This window comes from Chionomys nivalis, chromosome 18 (assembly GCF_950005125.1).
Source record: "Chionomys nivalis chromosome 18, mChiNiv1.1, whole genome shotgun sequence".
Classification (NCBI taxonomy): domain Eukaryota; kingdom Metazoa; phylum Chordata; class Mammalia; order Rodentia; family Cricetidae; genus Chionomys; species Chionomys nivalis.
Genome location: NC_080103.1, coordinates 28,871,312 through 28,897,234, shown reverse-complemented (window position 1 = coordinate 28,897,234; position 25,923 = coordinate 28,871,312). Strand labels below are relative to the sequence as shown.

The 25,923-nt window shown below is 40.4% G+C and overlaps 2 protein-coding genes across 7 annotated transcripts in view; both read left to right on the top strand.

Annotated features, from left to right (window-relative positions):
* The window catches only part of Slc35a3 (solute carrier family 35 member A3), a 45,725-nt gene extending 28,314 nt beyond the window's left edge, over positions 1–17,411 (top strand). For all 5 annotated transcript variants that reach the window (XM_057793631.1, XM_057793632.1, XM_057793628.1 and 2 more), the window contains exons 5-8: positions 1,478–1,649; positions 8,438–8,556; positions 11,614–11,747; positions 13,339–17,411. In XM_057793631.1, the coding sequence (XP_057649614.1) occupies positions 1,478–1,649; positions 8,438–8,556; positions 11,614–11,747; positions 13,339–13,429 (516 nt within the window). In that variant the 3' untranslated portion in view covers positions 13,430–17,411. The remainder of the gene's footprint in view (positions 1–1,477; positions 1,650–8,437; positions 8,557–11,613; positions 11,748–13,338) is intronic.
* Positions 17,412–24,933: 7,522 nt separating this feature from the next.
* Mfsd14a (major facilitator superfamily domain containing 14A) overlaps positions 24,934–25,923 on the top strand; it is a 35,931-nt gene continuing 34,941 nt past the window's right edge. For both annotated transcript variants that reach the window (XM_057793237.1, XM_057793238.1), the window contains exon 1: positions 24,934–25,144. In XM_057793237.1, coding sequence (XP_057649220.1) covers positions 25,061–25,144 — 84 coding nt within the window. In that variant the 5' untranslated portion in view covers positions 24,934–25,060. The remainder of the gene's footprint in view (positions 25,145–25,923) is intronic.

Below are 25,923 nucleotides of genomic sequence, written 5' to 3'. Positions count from 1 at the left end.
TCTTTCTACACCTGCACTTCCACCTCTGGTTGGAATAAAATTGAGAGCAGTCAGCTTGAAAATAGTATGGAGATTCCTCATGGGAAGATTTTGGGTGTGTGTGTGTGTGTGTGTGTGTGTGTGTGTGTGTGATCCCATCCATATCGCAGAGCGCATGTGAAGGTCAAAGGACAACTTTATGGAGTCACTTCTCTCCTTCCACCTTTATGTGGGTAAAGCGATTGAACACTGGTTGTCAGGCTTTCACAGCAAGTACTTCCTTCACCGAACCATCTTGCTTGTATAGTAAAAATATTATCATATGATCCAGCTATACCATTTCAAAGTAGATACTTGAACACACTACAGAGATATTAATATTTTTTTTCAGGATTGTTCACAATAGTTGTGGAATCAGCCTACTTGTCCATCAGTGTGTGAATGAACAATGTAAATGTGTGTGTGTGATAAATAAAACAATGGAGTTTTAGGCTGCTGGTGGCATTTAATTCCAGCACTTGGGAGGCAGAGGAAGGAAGATCTCCCTGAGTTCGAGGCCTGCCTGGTTCCAGAACAATTAGGACAGTTACACAGAGAAACTATGTCTTGGGAACCTCCCCCCTCAAAAAAAAAAAAAAAAAAAAAAAAAAGAAAATATTGGCTTTGGCCTGGAGGGATGGCTCAGCCATTAAAGGCTAGTCTGACAAACAAAAGTATAAGAGTTTGGTTCCCAGTACCCACAGCTGTCCCTCAAGTATAAAAAAAAAAAAAAAAAAAAAAAGGAAATTGTGTCATTTATTGGAAAGTGTAGAACTGGAAATTATTATGTTAAACAAATTAAGGTAGACTCAAATAATGTATTTTTAAATTTGAAAAAAATCTAGATTAAGGGCTGTGCCTGGTGGTGCACATCTTTAACCCTGGTACTAGGGAGGCAGAAGCAGATGGATCCCTGAATTTGAGGCCAATGTGGGCTACAGAGTGAGTTCGAGGACACTCAAGGATATGTAGAGAAATTCAGTCTTGAAAATCCAAAAAAGAAACAAGAGAGAGAAGGAAAAATCTAGATTTATAAAATGATATGAAAATAGAAAGGGGCTAGTTTGAAAAAGACAGTAGGTACCCACAGAGAATGGGTAGCAGTAGTTAAAAGATGTCAATTAATATACCATGTCAGTAACATCAAGATCATGTGGGTCCCAGGCCTGGTGTAGTAACTTTACAGTCTTTCATTTTCTGATGGACTATATTTTCCTTGTGGTGTTTGTGGTTCCCTTCCTACCAAGCTTCCTTTCTGCTGTGCCTGATTTAGCTATCCTCTTCTATTTGTAAGAGCTTTCGCTGGTGCAGCACCATGGTGTACTTGTGGAGGTCAGGGGACAGCTCGTGAGAGTTGGTTCTCTCCATCCACCATGTAGATCCGGAAGCTTGGGCTCAGGTTGTCAATCTTGGCTGCGATGTCACTGCCCTCTTTAGTGTTGTTTTTATTTTTATTCAGTGGCCTTCAGATTCTCAAGAGGTGAATTCTAAGGAAATTTCAACGGGCTCGCAGTTTGTAGGCCTCATGGCAGTTCTCACAGCATGTTTTTCAAGTGGCTTTGCTGGAGTTTACTTTGAGAAAATCTTAAAAGAAACAAAACAATCAGTATGGATAAGAAACATTCAACTTGGTAAGTTTTAAAGACTTTCTAATAATATGTAAACCGGGCGGTGGTGGCGCGCACCTTTAATCCCAGCACTTGGGAGTCAGAGGTTGGTGGATCTCTGGGAGTTTGAGGCCATCCTGATCTACAAGAGCTGGTTCTAGGACAGGCACTAAAGCTACAGAGAAATCCTGTTTTGAAAAACAAACAAACAAACAAGGCTTTCTTTCTAATATGTATTTATTATTGATTAATTATTCATTTATTTTTCATACTGACCACAGTTTTCCTTCCCTCCTCTCTACCTTTCCCTCCCTCCCCATTTACCCACCCCCTCCACTTCTCATCTCCGTACAGAAAGGGTAGGACTCCCATGGGCATCAACAAAGCATGGCACACCAAGTTGAGGCAGGACCAAGATCCTCTCCTGCATCAAGGCTGGGTGAGGCACCCTAGCATGGGGAATAGTTTCCCAAAAGCCAGTTCAAATGCCAGGGACAGGTACTGATCCCACTGCTTAGAGCCCGACAAACAGACCAAACTACACAACTGCCACACATATGCGGAGGCCGGGTCAGTCCCATGCAGGCTTCCTAGCTGTTGGTCTAGAGTTGATGAACTCCCAGGAGCTAAGGTCAGCTGTCTCTGTGGGTTCTCCCATCATGACCTTGACTCCTCTTTACCCCTCCAACTCTCACAATCCCTCCTCCCTCGCTTCAACAGGATTCCTGGACCTCTGCCCAGTGCTTGGCTGGGAATCTCTGCATCTGCTTACATCAGTTATTGGATGAAGGCTCTCTGCTGACAATTAGGGTAGTCACCAATCTGATTACAAGAGATGGCCAGTTCAGACGCCCTCTCCACTATTGCTAGGGGTCTAAGCTGAGGTAATCTTGTGGATTCCTAGGAGTTTCTCTGGCACCAAGTTTCTCCCTAACCCAGAAATGGCCCCCATCAAGACATCTCTTTCATTAATCTTTCTTTCCATCCCTCCCCCAAGCTGCCCAACCCAATCTTTTGTGTTGCAACACCCCCCTTCTCCATGCTATCCCCAATTTGCCCAAGAGATCTTTTCCATTTCCCATTCCCAGGGAAGTCTATGCCTCCCTCTTTGGGTCTTTCTTGTTATTTATCCTCCCTGGAGCTATGGATAATAGTCTGGTTATCCTTTACGTTACACTTAATATCCACGTATGAGTGGATACATACCATGTTTGTCTTCTGGGTCTGAGTTATCTCATTCAGTATGATTGTTTATAGTTCTATCCATTTGCCTACAAATTTCATGAGGTCATTGTCTTGTATAGCTGAGTAATACTCCATTGTGTAAATGTATCACATTTTCTTTATCTATTCTTTAGTTGAGTGGCATCTAGGTTGTTTCCACGTTCTGGCTATTACAAATAATACTGCTATGAATATAGTTGAGTAAGTGTCCTTGTGGTATGACTGAGCAGCCTTTGGGTATATACCCAAGATTGGCATAGCTGGATCTTGAGGTAGATTGAGTCCCAGTTTTCTAAGAAACTGCTATAATGATTTCCAAAGTGACTGTGCAAGTTTGCACTTCCACCAGCTTTGGAAGAGTGTTCCTCTTGCTTCACATGCTCTCCAACATAGGCTTCCATTAGTGGTTTTGATCCTAGCCATTCTGACAGGTGTAAGATGATATCTCAGACTTGTTTTGATTTGCATTTCCCTGATGGTTAAGGATGCTGAACAGTTGTTTTCTTGGCCATTTGAGATTCTTTATTGAGAATTCTGTTTAAATCTGTACCCCATTTTTAATTGGATCATTTGGTATTTTAATATCTAGTTTCTTGAGTTCTTTATATATTTTGGAGATCAGCCCTCTGTCTGATGTGGGGTTGGTGAAGATCTTTCCTCATTTAGTAGGCTACCATTTTGTCTTACTGGCAGTGTCTTTTACCTTACAGTAGCTTTTTAGTTTCAGAAGATCCCATTTATTAATTGTCAATCTCAGTGTCTATGCTACTGGTGTTATTCTGATATGTATTTCTAAATAACTACATCAGTCATGTTTGGTGCTGCACACCTCTAATCCCAGCTCTCAGGAGACTGAGGCAGTATCAGCATGAGTCTGAAACCAAGCAGGTTACATAAGGAGACCCTATCTTAAAAAGAAACTGGACAAAGATTTATGTTCTTACATTTGTAGATTTCCCTAAGTCTGAATGCAAAGGTGCTGTTGTTACAAAGAACTGGTCATGGTCTTGCCCTTAGAGAATTGTATTTGAAATCAATGGCTTCCTTGTGATATGGAAAAGTAGGTTGATTCAAAGGGTGTAGCTTGCTCCTGCCCTCAGTTTTGGAGTCCTGGTGTGTTTATCCTTATTGCTTCTTCCTTTGTGAAGACACTACAAATAACTTATATATTTTACTCCTAAAATGGAAGGTGTTGGACATGAAATGACTTTCATCTCTTTTTAAAGACATCACATGATGTTTTATTTCAGTGTAATGTTTTGACTTTTTACTGTAACCTTTTTCTTAAGTGATGGTAAATAACTTAGAAGAAGAAAAAAAATCAACCAACTAAATCAAAAAACTTCCTTTATTATAGAATTCCCTTTGAACATATGCTTAAATTATTTATGATACTGTTATTAAATTCTTGAAAGGATTTGGACATTACTATTATCCTGGCTTATATCTTGGATAGCTACATATAAAATTGTATATATAAGAGTGGCTTATTTGTACATCAGAATGTTCTATTGTATGTCTCTTTCCTTTGTCACCCCAAAGTTTGGGCATTTGAGAAATAAACACCCAAACGTGTTTTTTCCCCATAACATCAACTTAACAGAAATACCATGTCTCTTGATCTTAGATATATGGGCCTAAGTCCTATACAGTAAGTTGTGCTTTTTAATAGCCTAGGATTTCACGTCAACACTTCCAAGTTTGAGTAAAGTCCATAATTCCAGTCATTTTCAAGTAAATATGGTTACAAAAACCCCAAACTTAATTTTGTCACAATTTCTAGAATATTTTAGAAAGCTATCTCTGAGCCGGGCGGTGGTGGTGCACGCCTTTAATCCCAGCACTCGGGAGGCAGAGGCAGGTGGATCTCTGTGAGTTCGAAACCAGCCTGGTCTACAAAGGGAGTTCCAGGACAGGCTCCAAAGCTACAGAGAAACCCTGTCTCGAAAAACCAAAAAAAAAAAAAAAAAAAAAAAAAGAAAGAAAACTATCTCTGCTTTGAGAACATTGAATGTAAATTTTTTTATTTTTATTTATTTATTTGGTTTTTCAGGACAGGGTTTCTCTGTAGCTTTGGAGCCTGTCCTGGAACTAGCTCTTGTAGACCAGGATGGCCTCAAACTCACAGAGATCTGCCTGTCTCTGCCTCCCAAGTGCTGGGATTAAAGGCGTGTGCTACTACTGCCCTGCTAAACCTTGAATTTTCTTTTTTTTAATATTTATTTATTATTTATTGTGTGTACAATATTCTGTCTGTGTGTATGCCTGCAGGCCAGAAGAGGGCAGCAGACCTCATTATTTATTTATGTATTTATTTATTTATTTACTTATTATGTATACAATATTCTGTCTGCGTGTATGCCTGCAGGCCAGAAGAGGGCAGCAGACCTCATTACATATGGTTGTGAGCCACAATGTGGTTGCTGGGAATTGAACTCAGGACCTTTGGAAGAGTAGGCAATGATCTTAACCGCTGAGCCATCTCTCCAGCCCAAATGTAAATACTTTTAAAGCAAAATTTAATTGTTCTGCTTGTCCAAAAGACAAATTCACAGGCTTGAAAATATCAAGCAGTTTGATTTGTCATTTCATAAAGAGTGGTTAAAAACTTTGGTTCTGAAGTTATAGTTCTCAAATCTGGAGTTCATCAGTTATCCATGTGCCCTCCAGAAAGTTAACTCAACTTTTTGTGCTTCATTTTTCTCATCTGTAAAAAGTAGTTCTTAGTTTTCATACCTCCCTCATATGTTGCTATGAGGGTTAAATCTAAGAATTCATCTATTTAGAATAAGTACCTTATATATGCGTATTATATATGTAGTTATATACATCTGCAAAAAGAAAAGAAGAAATAGTCAAGGTCTCTGGGTTGCCTTAAAGTTTGTTGAATTGTGTGCTGAAAGACATGTCAGAATTTATATTAGGGTGTTTTTTGATATCTTACTCTTTATTTTGCTATGATAGCACAACACTCATGAAAAAAATGGTAAGCCAAACTGAGTTTAGAAAGAATATTTGTAAGTCAGGATCATAAAATAAAAAATTTGAAACTGTAATATTTCAATAAGGAAAGACTGACAAATAAATGTCAGCCAACAAGTAGAAAACAAAAACCTTACCTGTGCCTGCTAAGATGTTTGAATAAGAATTTATCCTATGTAAAAATACATAGATGCCAAAGCAATTACTTTTAGCAATGGTTACAAATGTAACAAACAAACAAACAGAAAAACTGGTTGAATGAATAATCATTTTGGTTAGATATCATAGTTGAGGTTGTGCTTTGGAAGATAGAAAATGTGAAGTCGGGGCTGGAGAGATGGCTCAGAGGTTAAGAGCACTGACTGCTCTTCCAGAGGTCCTGAGTTCAATTCCCAGCAACCACATGGTGGCTCACAGCCATCTATAATGAGATCTGGTGGCCTCTTCTGGCATGCAAGCATACATGGAAGAAATGTTGTATACGTAATAAATAAATAAATCTTAAAAAAAGAAAGAAAGAAAGAAAGGAAGAAAGAAAGAAAGAAAGAAAGAAGAAAGAAAAGAAAATGTGAAGTCAAAGAAGATCCAGAGCCACCCTGCCTGAATTCAACAACTATTGAGTCCATTCTGTTGTGTGAGCCTGGGCAAGTTTCTTCATCAATAAGATGAGCTTACAAGTGTCTGCTTTAGAGACTTGTAGTATGTTAGTGTCCGTAAAGCATTTGGGACAAGTGTTACATACATATCTGATAATATTATTAGACAGTAGACTAGACAGTCACTATAAGAATGTAGTAGCTCTATTTAGATATACTGACATAATACATATCCTTGTATGCTGTTAGACAACTTTCTGTCACTGTAACAAATACGAAGATAGGTCAGTTTATAAAGAGAGAAAGTTTGTTTTGTCTTAAAATTTGGGGACTTCCAGCTTTTGGTCCATTGACTTTGGGTCTGTGGCAAGGCAGGACATTATATCAGGATGTGCAAGACAGAATAAGCTATATATTTCATGGTGGCCAAGAAACAAAGATAGAGGGGAAGAGACTAGGGACCCACAATCCTGATCATGGGTATGCCTCCAATGACCTAATAGGGAGAAAAAAGAAAAAAACAATTCTTCAACATGTGGAATCTTGGGGGACTTTTGAGCTCCAACAAGTAATTTGTTGTTTTAGTATTTGTGAAATTTTAATTTTATAAATTAAAATTTAAAATGCCTTTGGGGATATTTTTAAAGTCACATGCCATGCTTAAGTTTATACTCAAAATGAGACACATTAAAAGGTTAGAGCTGCAGGGCGGTGGTGGCGCACGCATTTAATCCCAGCACTCGGGAGGCAGAGGCAGGCGGATCTCTGTGAGTTTGAAGCCAGCCTGGTCTACAAGAGCTAGTTCCAGGACAGGATCAAAGTTACAGAGAAACCCTGTCTCAAGAAAAAAAAGTTTAGAGCTTGTAAAAACCATCACCTGTATCCTCTTCTACAGCTGTACTGTAAGATGTGGTCCTTGTAGGTTTCCATAGGCCAGCAGTGCTCCAGAAATCTTAGGGTCTGAATTTCACTGAGCCAGTTTTTTTATCAGTGAGACTTAATAGTAAATACAGAACCTGATGCTGACTTTGACCAGTTCTTAGGCTGGAGTATTAGGTAACAAGTACTGTACTTTAAGAATATCTTAACAATAAAGTTTATTTCAAAAAAATAGTTGCAAATAACATCACACATGGAAAGTAGGCCAAAGACTACGCAACTCAGTGAACTTACAGTTAAAGTAGAGTAGGTATTTGGAACAGAAGCTGTGGTGCTTCACATTGGATTTTACACTTTACTGTCAAGTGTATATTATTTAAATATATAATTTATTTTTATTTTGTGTTCATTGGTGTTTGCCTGCATGACTGTCTATGTGAGGGTGTCAGAAGCCCTGGAACTGGAGTTACTGACAGTTTGTGAGCCACCATGTGGATGCTGGGAATTGAACCCGGGTCCTCAGAAAGAGCAGCCAGTGCTCTTAAGCACTGAGCCATCTCTCCAGCCCTCAAGTATATTTTTATGTAGTTATGCACTTACCCACTACCAAAATAAAACAAACAAATTAATCCATGACAAAATTAGAGCTAAAAAACCATGTAGCTTTACGTCCTCTTTCATTACTCGTATTCATTGCTTCATTCATTAAAACTTATGCATTGTCTCATAAAAATGTGGTCATAGCAATAGGAAAAGTCAAGATACAATGAAATGGGGCCTGGGAAGATGGCTCAGAGGTTAAGATCACTGGCTGCTCTTCCAGAGGTCCTGAGTTCAATTCCCAGCAACCATGTGGTAGCTAGTTCCAAGACAGCCAGGGCTACACAAAGAAACCCTGTCTTGAAAAAATAAAATTCAAATTTCATCAAAAAGAAATACCTAAGTTTTACCCCAGTACCTGGGAGACTGAGGCAAGCGGAGCAAGAGTTTATGCTGCCTGCTGAGCTGCAGGTCAGCCTAGGATGCAAACCAATAGCCTGCCAACTGGAGCAGGGGGAGGAGCAGGACTGTCAACAGGAAGAGATTTCTTCAGAAAACCTGCCATATGACCTTTGCTTTACTTTCTTTTAGGTTTCTTCGGAAGTATATTTGGATTAATGGGTGTATACATTTATGATGGAGAATTGGTATCCAAGAATGGATTTTTCCAGGGATATAATCAACTGACGTGGATAGTTGTCGTTCTGCAGGTAAAGCATGTGTCTTTTGTTGTTGTTGTTTTTGGTTTTTTGTTTTTCGAGACATGGTTTCTCTGTAGCTTTGGGGCCTGTCCCGGAACTAGCTCTTGTAGACCAGGCTGGCCTCGAACTCACAGAGATCCGCCTGCCTCTGCCTCCCAAGTACTGGGATTAAAGGCGTGCGCCACCATGCCCGGCAACCATATGTCTTCTATTTAATGCTACTGAATATTGCTTCAGGACAGAGAATTAAAGTGGGTACTAGTGTTGGTATTTAAGGGGTAAGGAAGGTCCTTCCTATTTTCATCATATCTGCTTTGTTCAGAGAAATTAAAATATAACTGTTCTTAATGCCCTCATGAAAGCTGATTTTCAAAAGAGGTCATGAATAAAATTCCATGGTATTTAAGTTCAGTGCCATGAAATGCAAATATTAGTGTTGTTGTTGTTGTTACTTTTAGATTTATTTACTTTTATGTGTATCAGTGTGTTGTCTACATATATGTATATTCACCAAATGTGTTTGATACCCATGCTAGTTAAAAGAGCGGTCAGAAACTAGACCCTCTAAAGTGAGTGCTGGTAGCCAAACGCATGTCCTCTGGAAGAGCAACCAGGGCTCTTAATCTCTGAGTCATCTTTCAAGCTCCATGAAAATGTTAAGTTTAATAATTAAATAGTTATGTGACATAGTGGCAGACACTTTTAATCCCAGCACCCTGAAGGCAGACATCTATGAGTTCAAGGCCAGCCTGGTCTATATAGCAAACTCCAGGATAGTCAAAGCTAAGAGTAAATATAACTTTGAATTTTTCTGCTGTAATTATCATTCCATAGAAAAACTGTGGTCAGCCCTTTAAAAATGGAAGATGCTGCCGGGCGGTGGTGGCGCACGCCTTTAATCCCAGCACTTGGGAGGCAGAGGCAGGCGGATCTCTGTGAGTTCGAGACCAGCCTGGTCTACAAGAACTAGTTCCAGGACAGGCTCCAAAAACCACAGAGAAACCCTGTCTCGAAAAACCAAAAAAAAAAAAAAAAAAAAAGGAAGATGGAAGATGCTGCTTGAGATAATTGTGAAAGTTCATAAACTTCATTTCATATTTACATGTTAGAACGTTTTTGTCAAATATCTTCAATGTGAACATGACTTTGTTTAGGAGTTGAATAATTTCATCTCCAAAGTTCATCTTGACATTCTGGAAAATATAAAAATGAAGGGAGAAGTTGTTTTCCTCAATGCCTACTTTTCTAGACCTGGAAAGTAGAGAAGGGTCAAAGGGTAGTGCTGTTTCAAAAGTAGGAAATGAGGAGATGGAGGTAGCACATGTCTTTAATCACAGCACTCAGGAAGCAGAGGCAAGTGGATCTCTGTGAGTTCAGGTCCAGCCTTGTCTAGAATTCCAAGACAGCCAGGGCTACACAGAGAAACCCAGTCTCAAAAAAAAAAAAAAAAAAAAAAAAAGTAGAAAGGTGTTTTCATTTTTATAAAAGAAATAAAGGATACAGAAGAGAAATTTAGAGAAAATTGAAAGTGGAGGTATGGTAAGCATAGAGAACTTACATGTGATGTTTTTAATCCAGTTACGAGGAACCTGTCCTTTAAAAGAGGACTAAAGGATAAGAGTTTTGTTGTTGTTGTTGTTTTTAGTTTAAAAAAATATATTTAGCACCAGGCAGTGATGGCACATGCCTTTAATCCCAGCACTAGGGAGGCAGAGGGAGGCGGATCTCTGTGAGTTTGAGGCCAGCCTGGTCTACCAAGTAAGTCCCAGAATAGCCAGGACTGTTACACAGAAAAGCCCTATCTCGAAAAAACCAATGTGTGTGTGTGTGTGTGTGTGTGTGTGTGTGTGTGTAGCTTGTATTGAACCCAGTGCCCTCATACCTTCTAGGCAAGTACTTTACTACTGAGCTACCTGTTACTTATTAAGTTTGTTTTTTTAAAAATACTTGTTTAATTTTATGTGTCTGTGTGTGTACCTGAGTGTATGTTGTCCATCATGTACATGTAATGCATGCAGTGGTCAGAAGAGGCATCAGAACCTCTGGAACTGGAGATACAGATGATTGTAAACTGCCTGATATGGGTGCTGGGAACTAGACCCAGATCTTCTTCAAGAACAGCAAGCACCCTTAACCCAGCCATCTCTCCAGCTTCTCCCATCTCCCATTTGTAGGTGGTCACAATCTAGAATTTGAGAATGATTTGGTAGAAGGTTCTTTATATGCTGTGGGGATAGCTCAGTGGTAGAGAATTTACCTACCATGTGATAGGTTGGGGGTTCAGTCTCCAGCACTGCAAAAAAAAAAAACCAAACTGAACACCTTGACAGCAATAAGAGGTAGATTATAATGGAGAGAAGGTGGGCGGTGGTGGTGCATGCCTTTAATTCCAATATTCAGGAAGCAGAGGTAGGGGACCTCTGTTGAGTTCAAGGCCAACCTGGTCTAGACTGATTTCCAGGACAGCCAGGACTGTTTGACAGAGAAACCCTGTCTTGAAAAACAAAAACAAAACAAACAAAAATAGAATGGAGAGAAAATTAAAGAAGGCAAAGAGAAGAGTGCTGGAAAGATAGTAAAAAAGGGTTTTTATGCAGACGTAAACCTCGTGTGCACTTGTCCTTCAGCTGTCCAGACAAGTGTTTACCTACTGAATTTGGTGAAAATAGACTTTCTGTAACTAACCAAATTCTATTTGAGGGTTACATTGAGGACTATGAAACAAAACTGGGGTCTGGAGAGATGGCTCAGTGGTTAAGAGCTTTGCCTGCTCTTCCAAAGGTCCTGAGTTCAATTCCCAGCAACCACACAACCATCTGTAATGAGATATGGTGCTCTCTTCTGGCCTGCAGGGATACATGCAGGCAGAACACTGAATACATATTAAATAAAATTTTAAAAAAAGAAACAAAACTGTGAGTCTGTTGTTTTTATGTTCATATGAATCATTTGCTAGGATTATAATTAGATTTATAGAACAAGCCTTAAACCTTCCCCGAGAAATGAAATTGTTGTGAAAAGCAGTTTTATGTTTATTTAAAAATTGTTCTCTTAAAACTTTTACAGGCACTTGGAGGCCTTGTAATAGCTGCTGTCATTAAGTATGCAGATAATATTTTAAAAGGATTTGCGACCTCCTTATCCATAATATTGTCAACAATTATATCTTATTTTTGGTTGCAAGATTTTGTACCAACCAGGTAAATACTCTTTTCTATTTATTTTTTTTCTTCCTATTCTTACTCTTTCCTGTATGTCTTATTTTGTTGTTAGTATTACCATGATTCCATTTAGGTTTAATTATATAATTTTCCAAAAGTTTAATAAATGGCCATTCTATGCCTGCAATCACTCTGTTGGATTCTGGAAAAAAGAAACATACGAATGAGGTGGTTATGTTCAAGAAAGTCACAGTGACTAGAAAACCAAACACAAGACAAATTATGAGTGTCAACAGAAGTATGTATACAACTCATTAAAGAAGGGGCTCAAATCATTGAAATAATCATAGTATGATAGGTTTTCTGTTTATAAACAATAAAGAGTACATAACTGATCAGAGTAACAAATATTCAAACAGTGTAGTAATTAATCACAATGCGATAAGCATTAGAGTAGCTCACTCTAGAGGAGTCTTGGACAGTAGACCTGAAGCATTGTCAATAAACACTTGTTACAGAAAGGAAATTGTGACTGAGAGACTAGTGTCTACCGTGACGGTGTCATGGAAAAATACATGGAGTCATGGGGCCACATTTCTAGAATGGATGGGAAGAGTGTGGAGGATGTTACTGGTTGGAATACCCTGGCACATAGGAACTTTGAGGCCAGCTTGGGCTACATAGTGAAACCCTGTAACAAATAGAGCAAAACAAAGCTTCTGTTTTTATACTAAGGGTAACAATGCTGACTCTTGTCCTTTTGGTTTTCTTTCTTTTCTTTTTTTGACTTTGAACCATTAATAGAAATCTTTTTTATTTTATTTTTATTTTATATGCATTATCTTTTGCCTACATGTTTAGTTCCAGATCCCTTGGAACTAAAGTTATAAGCAATTGTGAGCTGCCCTGTGGGTGCTGGGAATGGAACCCTGGTCCTCTGGAAGAGCAATCAGTGCTCTTAACCACTGAGCGATCTCTCCTGCCCCCCATTAATAGAAATCTTAAAGCCAAAACTAATCCATACTTCTGGCAGCTTAAAAAAAATGTATATTTAACAAGTTATGATTGCTAGTGGGGGTTATATCCAGTTTCTATGAAGTAGATTGTATTTCTACATACATAGAATCAAGAGGAAAACGTGATTCTGATTTCCTTCTTGTTAAACACCCTGTAAATATTCGTCCTGAGCTTTGGTTATTATTACCTTGGATTCTGGACTGAATTCACCTAAGTTTTGTATACAAAAATGAACTTTTCCTTGTACTCTTTGTTTTTTAAGCTTTGGGCGTTTTCTTCCTGAACGAATCCCATACTGAATATACATTAGGTGAGGCACTGCACTCTTTTCAGTGCAGTGGATGAGAGTGCAGGCTTAAAACCTGCGTCTGCACTCCGTCCTACCTCCTACTTATTTGGGACTTTTGGACAAGTTTTTCAAGTCCTTTAAGCCTTTTCCCCAAAGGTACAAAGTACTTAGCCAAGCACCTGGAACACAGAATGTACTCAGCATTTATTGCTGTTACTGGAATATATTTCTTTCCAAAATTGCAATTGTTTTTATATTACATATGTAGAAAGAACTTAATTTGCTTTTAATCTGACTTTTTCTTTCTCTTCATCCTATTTATAGTGTCTTTTTCCTTGGAGCCATCCTTGTAATAGCAGCTACTTTCTTATACGGTTATGATCCCAAGCCTGCAGGAAATCCTACTAAAGCATAATCATGTACTATCTTTAGCTGGTTTTTCACGACGGTGCCCTAGGAATCTCAACATTAATCGTGCACAGAGGACTTCAGCAGATTCTGTGAAGATATCATCATGCTAAGTCTGATCGTACTGTTCAAATGATTTGAAAATGTGTAGGCTTCAGGATGAAATGTGTACATCATCTGGAAACCCAAACTTGGAAGTGTGTCCAGGGAATAGGGTTAGAGGGATACTGGGAGGGGCCTGAAGTCTGAGCTCATAACGACTTCACCCTTTTGGTTGCTGCAGAACTGTCCAGTGCAGCCTTTGGAAGAGCACACAAATGCAAATACCAATGTTTGCAGGAGGATCTATTTAGTCTTATCACATGTTTTTAATCTTACTTTTTCTGTACAGATATATCAAATTACATGGACTATTCAAAGTTAGAAAATTATAACTGCCTATAAAGCTGTGAACAAACAAATATAATTTAAAACCATTTTCATGTATCTGGGATTTTTATATTCATAGAAGATTGCTAAGCAAATGATTGCTAAATGTTATTTGTTAAATTACATAAAACTTGATAAAGTAGTAGTCTGGGTTTGATTCATATTTAAATTTAGTGTAGAGAGAATCTATTTCTCCCTGTGTATCTTAGACCATTTATTGCTTTGAGACAGCTGAATGCAGTTTGGTTCTTTATATGCTGGAGTAGCCAGTGACTTTGACACTAATGCATTTTTTTTTTTTTTTTTTTTTTTGGTTTTTTTCGAGACAGGGTTTCTCTGTGGCTTTGGTTCCTGTCCTGGAACTAGCTCTTGTAGACCAGGCTGGTCTCGAACTCACAGAGATCCGCCTGCCTCTGCCTCCCAAGTGCTGGGATTAAAGGCGTGCGCCACCACCGCCCGGCGACACTAATGAAGTTTTACCTATCATTTTCCAGTTGTATTTCTTTTCCATATTTAAGAGAAATTCTTAGTATCACCTTAAATTGAATTTGTGTGTGTTACCGTTAAATTTTTAATGAATTTAAAGGGATTAAGTACTCATTTAATAATTGAAAATAAAATAACAATTACTGTCCAATCCCCATGTGGAGAAATCTGAACTATGAAGTATATACTGTATATAGTTTTGAAATGGAGAATTTTCTTGTTATTCTGCAGTAGGAATTTTTTTCCATCTGTCACTATTGGCAGAAGCAATAATCAAAAAAGTAATATTAGTCATATTAGTGAACCAAGAACAAACTGACTTTCTTACAGACATTTCCTACTGTCATTTTTATTGTTGTTGTTAATTAAGGCAGGATCTCATTATGTAGACCAGGCTGGCCTCAAACTCACAGAGATCTACCAGCAGCTCTGTCTCCCAAGTGCTGGGATTAAGGGTCTGAGTCACCCTGCCCATCTCGCTACAGTGTTTTAAGTAGCACTATAATTTAAGTTCAAAGTCTATTTAGAAATTTTTAAGTCTTAAGAGCCCACCATCCCTAGGGGTAACATGATCATGTGTCTGGAAGAGATGGCAGCATTCTGAGTTCCCTCACTCTGTCCCCATGAGTGCTGCTGGGAAGGAGCAACCGTTTGCTCTAAAATAGTACATTTTGTTTCTTTTTAACACTGGAGTTGAGGATACAAATTATGAGTTATTTAATAAGCTGACTCAAAAGAGAGAATATATTAGAAATAGTAAAATGAACTGGGAGGTAATAATAATTCTATATTTGGAATATAAGTTATTTAATTATTGACTATATGCAGAATTACCTATTGAATATAAAATGTATTTTACTTTATTTTTTCATTTATATTGTATATATATATTAAAAGTTTGTTCTAATAGATACAAATCTATAAGGAGATGACAATTTTTTTATGTAGTTCTAATAGATTTTGTTAAATGGAGTTTGACTCAAAAGTACTTTTGTTAAGTACTGTAAGGTACCCTTGGCTAACTTGGACTGGCTGTTTGATCTTGCTAGTACAGATGTACTCTCCACAGTGTACATACCTGACCAATTCCATTCACTTTCAAAGCACTTGAAATTACAGAGTGTTTAAAGTCATTGCATCAGCAATAACAGAGTGATACCAGGTTTATGTTTTTCAGTGACCACCCTATAGAGATTGAACAATTGCATTTTGAGCATGGTGTAAGATACCACAACATTCAAGCTATGTCCTAGGACCTACAACTAAGTGCAGCCTAGGTCTTGCAAATAGAGAAAATTCATGAGTACAGATCCATGTTCAGTTCACATTAAAGTGTTGTGAGGGCAACTGTGCTAATACAATGTGGATTCACAATTAATGGTTACTTAGATCTAGTCTACCCCTGTCTTAACCCTACAATACAAATAAATTATTGGGTATCAAGGTTGTTCAAGTAATAATACATTTCAGGTGTCTGAAAATTTTTATTAGGTATCATTTATATTGTTCTTTTCTAGTCAGTTAAAAATGTTATTGGGCTGAATATATAGTTTAAAATTTTATAAGGAAATAATCACACTTAGGGAAAAATGGCTTGTAGACTAGATTGTATCATACATATTGATACCGAAATTTTGTTTAATGTGGGTTGTGTTTTGATGACATTCAAAAGTGCGATTGTGTCATGCTTTTATAATAACAGATTATTTAAATTTTATGCTTATAAAGGTGTACTTGTTTATCAGCTATTTTCACTGATATGGAATGTGTGAATTTATGGAGAATGAGTGCCAGCTGAGACCCACATTAAAGTTAGGCAGAGAGCTTGACGCACCAGCAGGCCCGTGAGTGCAGCATAGCAGCTCTTTACTGATTGCTTTTCCAGTTGTAAGTTACTTTTGTAATAGAATACATAGTTTAAAACTGCAGAACCTAAATGTTTACCTCAATTCCTATGGAATCCCGCAGAATTTCATAGAAAGAAAAGGCAGAATATATTAAGAAATTCCAAAAGAAAATTAATTGACATTCTGCACTGAACACTTAAGTAGAATACTGACTATTCTTACAAATCAAGTTAGTAGACTTTAAATGTCTTTATGCAATCATTCAACTGAGATGTTTTGTTTTGTTTTGTTTTTGAGACAGGGTCTTACTCTGTAGCCCTGGCTGACCTGGAACTTGCTATGTAGTCTAGGCTGACCTAGAAATCACAAAGATCTGCCTGCCTCTACCTCCCAACTGAGGGGATTTAAGGTGTGTGCTCTTAGTCCCATTTGAGCTTTCTTTTGTTTTTAAAGAATGGCTTTGGCATCACTCGTTCTATTTAAATATTCATTGTAAAAATATTTAATTTCTAGAGATATAGCTTCACATTGAATTTATAAAAAGTGTTTATATTATATTGAAAGTCATCTCAAGAATCTCTAAGATATTTAAAGTAGTTATAGGGCCAAAGAAAATGCACCTTTACCACAGTCTGGTCCTATGTGCCTTGCTTTACCAAATAAGTACCTGACTTTTGTGGAGACTATTTCTGTAATTTACAACTTTAGATACATAGTTGAAATTGGGATTTTTTTTAAAAAAAAAATAAAGCTGAATAACTACAATTCTAGCTTTTGGTTGTTTCAACATTTGCTCTTTAAATCCATTATTTAGCAAATGGATACTAAGTATCCTATCAGTGTATCTGAATAGCACTTGTTTAAGTGATTTGTGACACCTGCACTGTGGTTCAGGTTTGAGACTTTCACAACAGTCTATAAATGTCTGTTTGTTGTTTTTTTCCTGTAAGACATAATTTGCGGTGATTTGGAACAATATTTTTAAAATAATTTTGACCCTAAATTGATCTATGTCTGTACTTCATTTACATAAAGTGATTCTTTGGGGTTTGGGAATGTGATTTGTATGTTTAAATTTTTATAAATATAATTCAAAGGAATGTATAAACTGGTATTTTATTAAGTGACTTTTTAAATGATAAATTCCTCATGTCAATTTTTTGTATCCGTTATTACCTATGTTTAATAGATAAGGGAAATAGATTCTTTTCATAAATAACAATATGCATTTTCCTATATTTCCACTTTCCCTTCTCTTTTCTTATGTTTTTTAATTTATTTTACTCAACATACATTGGTGTGAGGATATCGGATCCCCTGGAACTGGAGTTACAGGCGGTTGCGGACTCTCATGGGTGCTGGGAATTGAACCTGGGTCCACAGGAAGAACAGCTAGTGCTCTTAACCACTGAACCGTTTCTCCAGTCCCCGCTCTCCCTTTTTACCTATGTCTGATTAATCTGTGGATTAGTTTCTTATTTTTATATTTCAGGAGTGACTTGCACATCTTCATCTCCCGGTAACTTGGTATCACATGTAATTCTGTTTCCTTTTCTTTGTTTTAGCCAGAGTGCTTAGAATTTCTCTGACTACATAGTGATCCCAGCCCCAAAGGATTTTGTTTGAAATAAAATACTTCTTTGTTGCTGGACAGTGGTGGCACACGCCTTTAATCCCAGCACTGGGGAGGCAGAGACAGGCGGATCTCTGTGAGTTCCAGGCCAGCCTGGTCTACAAGAGCTAGTTCCGGGACAGGCTCCAAAGCTACAGAGAAATCCTGTTCTCAAAAACAAAAACAATACAACAACAACAACAAAACCTGTCTTGAAAAACCAAAAATAAATAAATAAATACTTCTTTGCTGCCAGTGAGGTTCAGTTGTTACTCTGGACCTTTCCTTCTCTGCCTGAGTGTAATCGCTTCTGTTGTGACACCCACATTCATCCCCACTTCTACTCTGATATAGCCACACATGGAATACTTTAACAGCAAAGAAAGGATAAAAATCTCAGCATTTTATGAATGAACGTATTTTTGCTAAGTTCTCATGAAAAGCAGTAACTGAGACTCAGATGTTACTTTCTGTGCTAGAGTATTTCTTCTGAGGCTGGAGAGATGGTTCAGTGGTTACGAGCATGTACTGCTCTCCCAGAGGACTCACATTAGGAAGCCCGGGGAATCTGAGGCCTCTTGTCTCTGCCTCCTGAGTGCTGCGATTAAAGGCATGAGCCACCACCACCTGGCTTTAAATATTTGGTTTTATGTGACATTTGTCCCTTCAGTGACTTTAATCTTGCTGTGAAGGACTGTGCAGTGTAGACATGAACAATTCATGGGCTATATCAGTGAACTCACGAAGATAATATTGTTAAAGAACTCCTTTTATTATTGATTTTAGTTTTGAGATAGGGTCTCATGATTTAACCTGGGTTATCTTAAAGCTATGTAGCTGAGACTAACTTCAAATGGCCCCTGCTGCCATAGCCTTCCAGGCGCTGGTCTTCCCTATCACACCAGACAGAGCATTTAAAATAATTTTTTAAATTACATTTTACTTTTTTATGTGTATTTTGTCCGAATGTAGATCGGTGCACCATTTTCATACCTGGTGCCTAAGGAGGCCAGAACCCCAAGGAATTGAATTTACATACAGATGGTTGTGAGCTATAACATGGTAGGTTCTTAGAGTTGAACCCCAGTCCTTTGGAAGAGCAACCAATGCTTTTAATCACTGAGCCATCTCTCCAGCCCCCTTAAACTACATTTAAAAACATTTTGTGTGTGTGGGAGGGGAGTGCCATGGTGCCAATATGGAAGTCAGAGGGGAGAGTTTGTGTGTAAAAACTTGGGCTCTGGGATCTGCTTTAGAGCATTAGGCTTGGCAGCAAGCACCTTTACCAACTGAGCCATCTCACCCGCCCCAGTAAACAATTCTAATGTGTTTTAATTCTGCATATGAGCATATATCTGTGTATGTGAGGTACCAGTGGAAGCCAGAAGAGTGTGTCGGATGCCATGAAGTTCGGATTACTGGTGGCTACCAGATGTGGCTGTGAGGAGCCAAACTCGAGTCTTCTCAGGAATAACTAAGTACCCTTAACCACTGAGCCAGGTCTCTAGTCCCATCTTTTTAAATTAAGTTTTAACTAACTTTTCATTTTGAAACAGACATAAAAGTTGAAAGATTAACATATCACCCAAATGTAACGACTAACAGCTTTCAGAACTTTACCTCCGCCAGGACATGACCCCTAAGTGTTTCTGTGTGTGTCCCCTGAAATAGCCTTTTCCTTGCTCCTCAGGTCCTTTATCACACTTAAAGAAACTCAACTCAGAGTTTACCAAGTTCAGACCACAATGGTTCCAGGTGCCTTAAAAATGGCTTTTTACGGATTTTGGCTTTGAAGGATACAGTTGAAATTTGTATTTGCTATTTAGTCTAAAACACTGTTCCCCAGTGTCTACTCCTTCCCCAGGACAGTACTTTCAGAGACTCACAGACTCTCATACTTTCTGTATTATTTTTTTTTAGCTTGAAGCCAGGTCATAGGCTAAACTAGCTCTGGGTTAATGTCTTAGGCAAGAATATTTTACTTTTTGTTTCTTTTAAAGACAGGGTCTCTCTATATAGTCCTGGCTATACTGGAACTTGCTATGTAGACCAGGTTGGCTTGGAAATCACAGAGATCTACCTACCTCTGTATCTGAGTTCTGGGATCAAAAGTCATAGGCCACAATGTTCAGCTACAGTTCATCTTTTTATTGATTGTTTTTAATTTATTTTTTTTAATTATTTTTTATTTGTTTATTTTTGTTTTTTATAGACAGGGTTTCTCTATGTAACAGTCCTGGCTGTTTGGAACTTGCTTTGTAGACCAGGCTGGCCTTTAATTCTTATGTGCCTGCCTCTGCCTCCTTAGTGTTGGGATTAAAGGCATGTGCCACCACCGCCTGGTCAATTCATCTTTTTAAGACTATGCATTGGGGGCTGGAGAGATGGCTCAGTGGTTAAGAGCATTGCCTGCTCTTCCAAAGGTCCTGAGTTCAATTCCCAGCAACCACATGGTGGCTCACAACCATCTGTAGTGAGGTCTGGTGCCCTCTTCTGGCCTTCAGGCATACACACAGACAAAACATTGTATACATAATAAATAAATATTAAAAAAAAAAGACTATGCATTACAATCAGTGTTTTCAGCTGAATTTATGGATGGGTTTCTTTGCTTTTATTTTTAGAAAAGACACATTGTAGCCTGGAGCTCTCCGAGCAGCTAAGGTAGGCCTTAAACTTGTATTCCTTCTTCATCTGCCTCCTGAATGCTGGAATTACAGGCATTAAAATTTAGTATCATATTTTCCTTTTTTTCTGAGACAGGGTTTCTCAGTGTAACAGTCCTGGCTGACCTCAAACTCATTGAGATCCACCTGCCTCTCCCTTCCAGGTGCTGGAATTAAAAGTGTGCTCCACCACCGCCCAGCTAAATCATTGTTTTTAGTTATATCTGACTATCCTCTTAAAATGAAACAATTTGGCTCTTAATGTTAACATATTCATGTCTTTTAATGAGTTTAAATGCTACAAAACCAGTATTCCAATAACAAATATTCTCTGTGAAGTTCAAAGTGTATTTGCACTTTTATTATTAGAATGTAGCCTGTCTGTTGTAAAATGACCTTGGCAGGTCCCATGGTAGGTGAGAGACAGACAAACATGTCATACAGAGTTTGAGTGTGGAGTTTATCGAGATAAAGCAAATGGGAAGGGAAGAGAGAATGAAAGAGAGAGAGAGAGAGAGAGAGAGAGAGAGAGAGAGAGAGAGAGAGAGAGAGAGAGAGAAAGCTGCTTCTCTAGAGATAATGGTAGAAGGGAAGAGAAAAGAGAAGCTGGAAAAGTCCTGCCTGCCCCTTCAGAGGAAGGGGCGGGGGACGGACACCAGGAGTGGGTGAAGCTCTTTTAAAGGGACCTTTGCACCTGCATACAAACTAGGACCCTGGGTTGGCCAGGATACAGGCAGGGTACATCCTGCCAGATGACAGGCAGGCCAGCATAATGCCTGAATCCTAACACTGTCAACTAAAGATATATATTCAAAGGATGTATTTAAAAGTAAATGTTAAGGTCAGGCATGGCAACACACTTGATTTCAGGATTCAGATAGAGGCAGGAGGATCTTTGTGAGTTCTGGTGTGACCTAGAACTAGTTCTAACCAGCCAGGTCTACAATAAGACCCTGTGGGGGTGGGGAGAAGTTAATGGAAGTCAGGTCTTCTCTGCTGGTTAATAGTGTGATAAGAGCCGGGAGATGGTGGCGCACGCCTTTAATCCCAGCACTCGGGAGGCAGAGGCAGGCGGATCTCTGTGAGTTCGAGACCAGCCTGGTCTATAGAGCTAGTTCCAGGACAGGCTCCAAAGCCACAGAGAAACCCTGTCTCGAAAAAAAAAAAAAATAGTGTGATAAGAATAGGTTCACTAGTTTTATATCCAGTTTCGTAAATTTAATCCTTTATTATTGAATATGCAAACCATTTAACCTGATTTAAAGGTTTAAAATATGTGAGGCAAAGAAATCATAGTTCACGCCGGGCGGTGGTGGCGCACGCCTTTAATCCCAGCACTCGGGAGGCAGAGGCAGGCGGATCTCTGTGAGTTCGAGGCCAGCCTGGTCTACAAGAGCTAGTTCCAGGACAGGCACCAAAGCTACAGAGAAACCCTGTCTCGAAAAACCAAAAAAAAAAAAAAAAAAGAAAGAAAGAAATCATAGTTCACAGAGGAGTCTGCTGAGCTCTCATGCCTGTCCAACTCCATTCCCAAGCACCTTCTGTGGGGAATAATTTCTCCCAGCTTATAGTTCTGTTTCTGAAAGGCGAACATATGTGTGTCACTATATTTACTGTGGTTCTTTTTCTACACAACCGTGTTCTCCGTTCTGTAAGGCTTTTCAGAGGTTTGTCCATTTTCAATGATTACCTCAACACCCACCGTGCTTTCTTTTGCTTTCAGAGCTCCTTTTGTTGTTGCTGGTCTAAACTTGATTTGTTCATGTTGACTCTCACCAAATTGTCTGTGTGCTTCCATTCAGTGAACACTTCCACATGCACCCCCCACCTCCACCCCCATTCTAGTCTTTTTAGTTGTGGCATTTCTTTTTTCTGAGACAGGGTTTCTCTGTGTAACAGTTCAAGCTGTCCTGGAACTTGTTCTGTAGACCTAGCCTTGAACTCAGAGATCTGCCTGCCTCTGCTTCCTGAGCGCTGGAATTCAAAGTGTGCACCACCACTGCCCTAGTTGTATTATTTTTTTGGTTTTTCGAGACAGGGTTTCTCTGTGGTTTTGGAGCCTGTCCTGGAACTAGCTCTTGTAGACCAGGCTGGCCTCGAACTTACAGAGATCCCCTGCCTCTGCCTCCCGAGTGCTGGGATTAAAGGCGTGTGCCACCACCGCCCGGCTTAGTTGTATTATTATTTTTTTTTTTTCGAGACAGGGCTTCTCTGTAGCTTTGGTGCCTGTCCTGGAACTAGCTCTTGTAGACCAGGCTGGCCTCGAACTCACAGAGATCCGCCTGCCTCTGCCTCCCGAGTGCTGGGATTAAAGGCGTGCGCCACCACCGCCCGGCTAGTTGTATTATTTTTATGTGTTGGAAACATACAGACATACTTCAACCGTAGGCTAAGATAAGCTGATGGACACTGTTGTAGATACTCAAATGGCTTTGAATAGCTGGCCAGGAGCTTTAGTATAGCTGAAGTATAATTTTTAGAGGTTATGAAAGTTGGAGTAACTGTACAATACTTTTCTTTTTTTGGACTGGCTCTCATGTAGCCCATGGCTAGCTTTACCTTGTTACATTGGTCAGCCTTGAACTCAGGACCAATCTGTCTCTCCATCACAATTGCCAGAATCCCAGGTGTGTACAACAACACCTAGTTTACAATAATAATCGCAGCCCTTCATGCCCATCCAAAGTAAGATCCGGGAATTACTTAGGAAGTCCGTCCCACTCTCAGCAGCTTCCAGTTAGACTCAAAGGTTTCTATGAATGAATTTTATTTTTAAAGTAAATATAATAAATTCTTATTCATCAGGTCAAGATGTTTCCTGTCCCATGCATGAAGATTGGTAAAGACAGGGTCTCATGTATCCCAGACTGGTCTCAGATTTGCCCTTGAATTTCTGATTCTGCTGTTTTCATCTCCTGAGTACCAGGGTTCAGGCATGCACTTCCATTCTGTGTTTATTCATCATGGGGGATAGAATCCTCAGCCCTGTGCTGAGGGTAGGGACTCCACAAGAACTGCTTCCCTAGTCCAGTACTGTGACTAAACTGGGTGGTCCTAGGTGGTGGTCTCATAATTGTAGTCAGGCTGTCTGCAGTCAGCTCAAGGCTTGACCAAGGCTAGAGGATTTACTGCCAAGATGATCATAGGGGTTTTCAGCTCCTCGCCAGCTGCACCTCCATAGCACTTGTAGTCTCGTGGCATTACCAAGTGACGTCCCCTGACTTGGAGTGAATGAAAACCCTAGCAAAACCTTTTATGACCTAGCCTCTGAAGTCACTTCACCTCTGAAGTCTGCTTCACCAACCAGGCCACACACCAGGAGAGCGAGCCTAATCCACTTCTTCCAGGGAGGGCTCTTTTGTCTGTGAACTATCTTAGAGCCATCACATCCAGGTGCACTGTTCGCCCCTTTGCTTTGTCACCAGCTTCCCTTCATGGAACAGTTGGAGGGTAAATAGCATGCCTTGTGCTTATTCACTAGCTAACACTGAAGTATGTATACTTAAGGAAAAGCTTTTCAAAACAGTTGCTAAAATCAAAATTTTGCCAGGCATGGTGGCACATGCCTTTCATCACAGCATAGGAGGCAGTCAGGAGGATATCTGAGTAGGAGGCCAACCTGGTCTATATAAGCCCCTGCCTCCCCCTCCTACCAAAGTTAGTACTGTGGTAGTACTTATTTATTTATTTGTTTGTTTGTTTTGTTTTGTTTTTCGAGACAGGGTTTCTCTGTGTTGCTTTGGAGCCTGTCCTGGAACTTGTCCCCTAGACCAGGTTGGCCTCAAACTCAGATCCACCTGCCTCTGCCACCCCAGTGCTGGGATTAAAGGGACCAGCTTACTTTCTATTTCATATTCCACTTATATCCATGCTGTTTCTAATAGTCTTCTAGTCAAACTGATTTCTATAAACAAAAGCCTTCAAAATGTGACATTACCTTGTTTAGATTGGTGGGGGCGGGGTGAAGGGGCAATTGTCCTGGGACTGTGTGTGTGTAAGCCAGCATGACCAAGCTGAGCATCAGATCAATAGCTAAAACAAACAACAAAACAAAACAAAATACAAAAACAACCCTCTACGTACTACCAACCATTCCTGTAAAGCTGTTTCTGTTGCCTTCAGTTCTGTTTCGGTGGGGAAGCAGTTGACGCAGATGCGCATAGTTTGGGACGCCTATTTAGAGGTTCTGAGAAACTCTTTGTCAGATTTGAGCAGGTAATAACTTTTGAAACTTGAGTTCTTTCATCTGCGAAGGAGAAACAGTTATCATACCCGCTGCTCAGCACCTTAGAAAGAAAGGACCAACCAGCTAGTCCAGGGACCTGGCCCCACCCGGCCCCAGGACACCTCCCTGCCCTCCGTTAGTGCAGCTTTGAGGGGCGTGGCCGCATGCGGGGGCGGGGCTGCGTCACGGGGGCGGGGCGGGCGACTCAGCCCATCGCACGATGTGACGCGCCGCCGGAGGCAGGCCGGGCCCTCAAGATGGCGGCGTGCGCCCGGAGCGGCTCGGCCCGGCAGTAGTGGCGGGACAGCACTCGCCGCTGGGGCCTCCCGCCCCCTGAGTGGCTGCTGCAGCGCCGGGAGTCGAGGATGGTAAAATGACCCAGGGGAAGAAAAAGAAACGGGCCGCGAACCGCAGTATCATGCTGGCCAAGAAGATCATCATTAAGGACGGAGGCACGGTGAGTGTCGGTTCCGCGCCGCAGGGCGGCCCCGGCGCGGGCCCAGCTTCCGCGTTCGCCGGCCCGGGGAGCACCCAGCTCTACCCACGGTCTCCGCGGCCGGTGTCGGGGGCCTGCGGCCTCGGCCCACGTGCACCCGGCCGCGGGGAGGAGGCGTCGGCCCCTCGGCAGCTCAGCCAGGCCCAGCGCGGCGCGCGGGGAGGCCGGGCAGCCCTGAGCTCCATATGCTGTGGCGGGTGGCCCCCGCCGCCGCCCGCTGGGTCAGGGTACGTGCGTTGTCCCGTCGTGGTCGCCGGAGCCGGAGCGGCGGCTCGGAACTCCTGGGCTCTGGGACCCGGTCGGGGGCTGGGCTCGCTTCCCCTCCCGGCGTCGGGAGCCTGACCTGACTACCTGGGGCCTACACTCTCCTTTAGAGAAGTCATCACCTTGTGCCTCAAAATAACAGTCTTTAATTTGTTCTGATGGGAGGATCAGGGAAAGACTCTTGGAAAGGCAGGCGGGCTGGGGCTAAAAAATGTACTTTTTTAGCTGATCCTTAATTCTTGGTAAACTTTATGCAGTGTGCAGCGGGTTACCAGAAGAGGATATAGGATTTGTAACTGACAAACGAGCGTACACTTTTGTTTTGCTGAGATTTCCTTGCTGTTACCCTCTGCTCTTTTCTGGATCCTTTGGTATCACGTTCGGAAGTAGAATGGGAAAATGAGATGTGTCTCTTTCCCGTGAAGTTGCAGACATGGTTTCTTTCATTCTATTTGTTTGTAATTTAATGGAGCCTC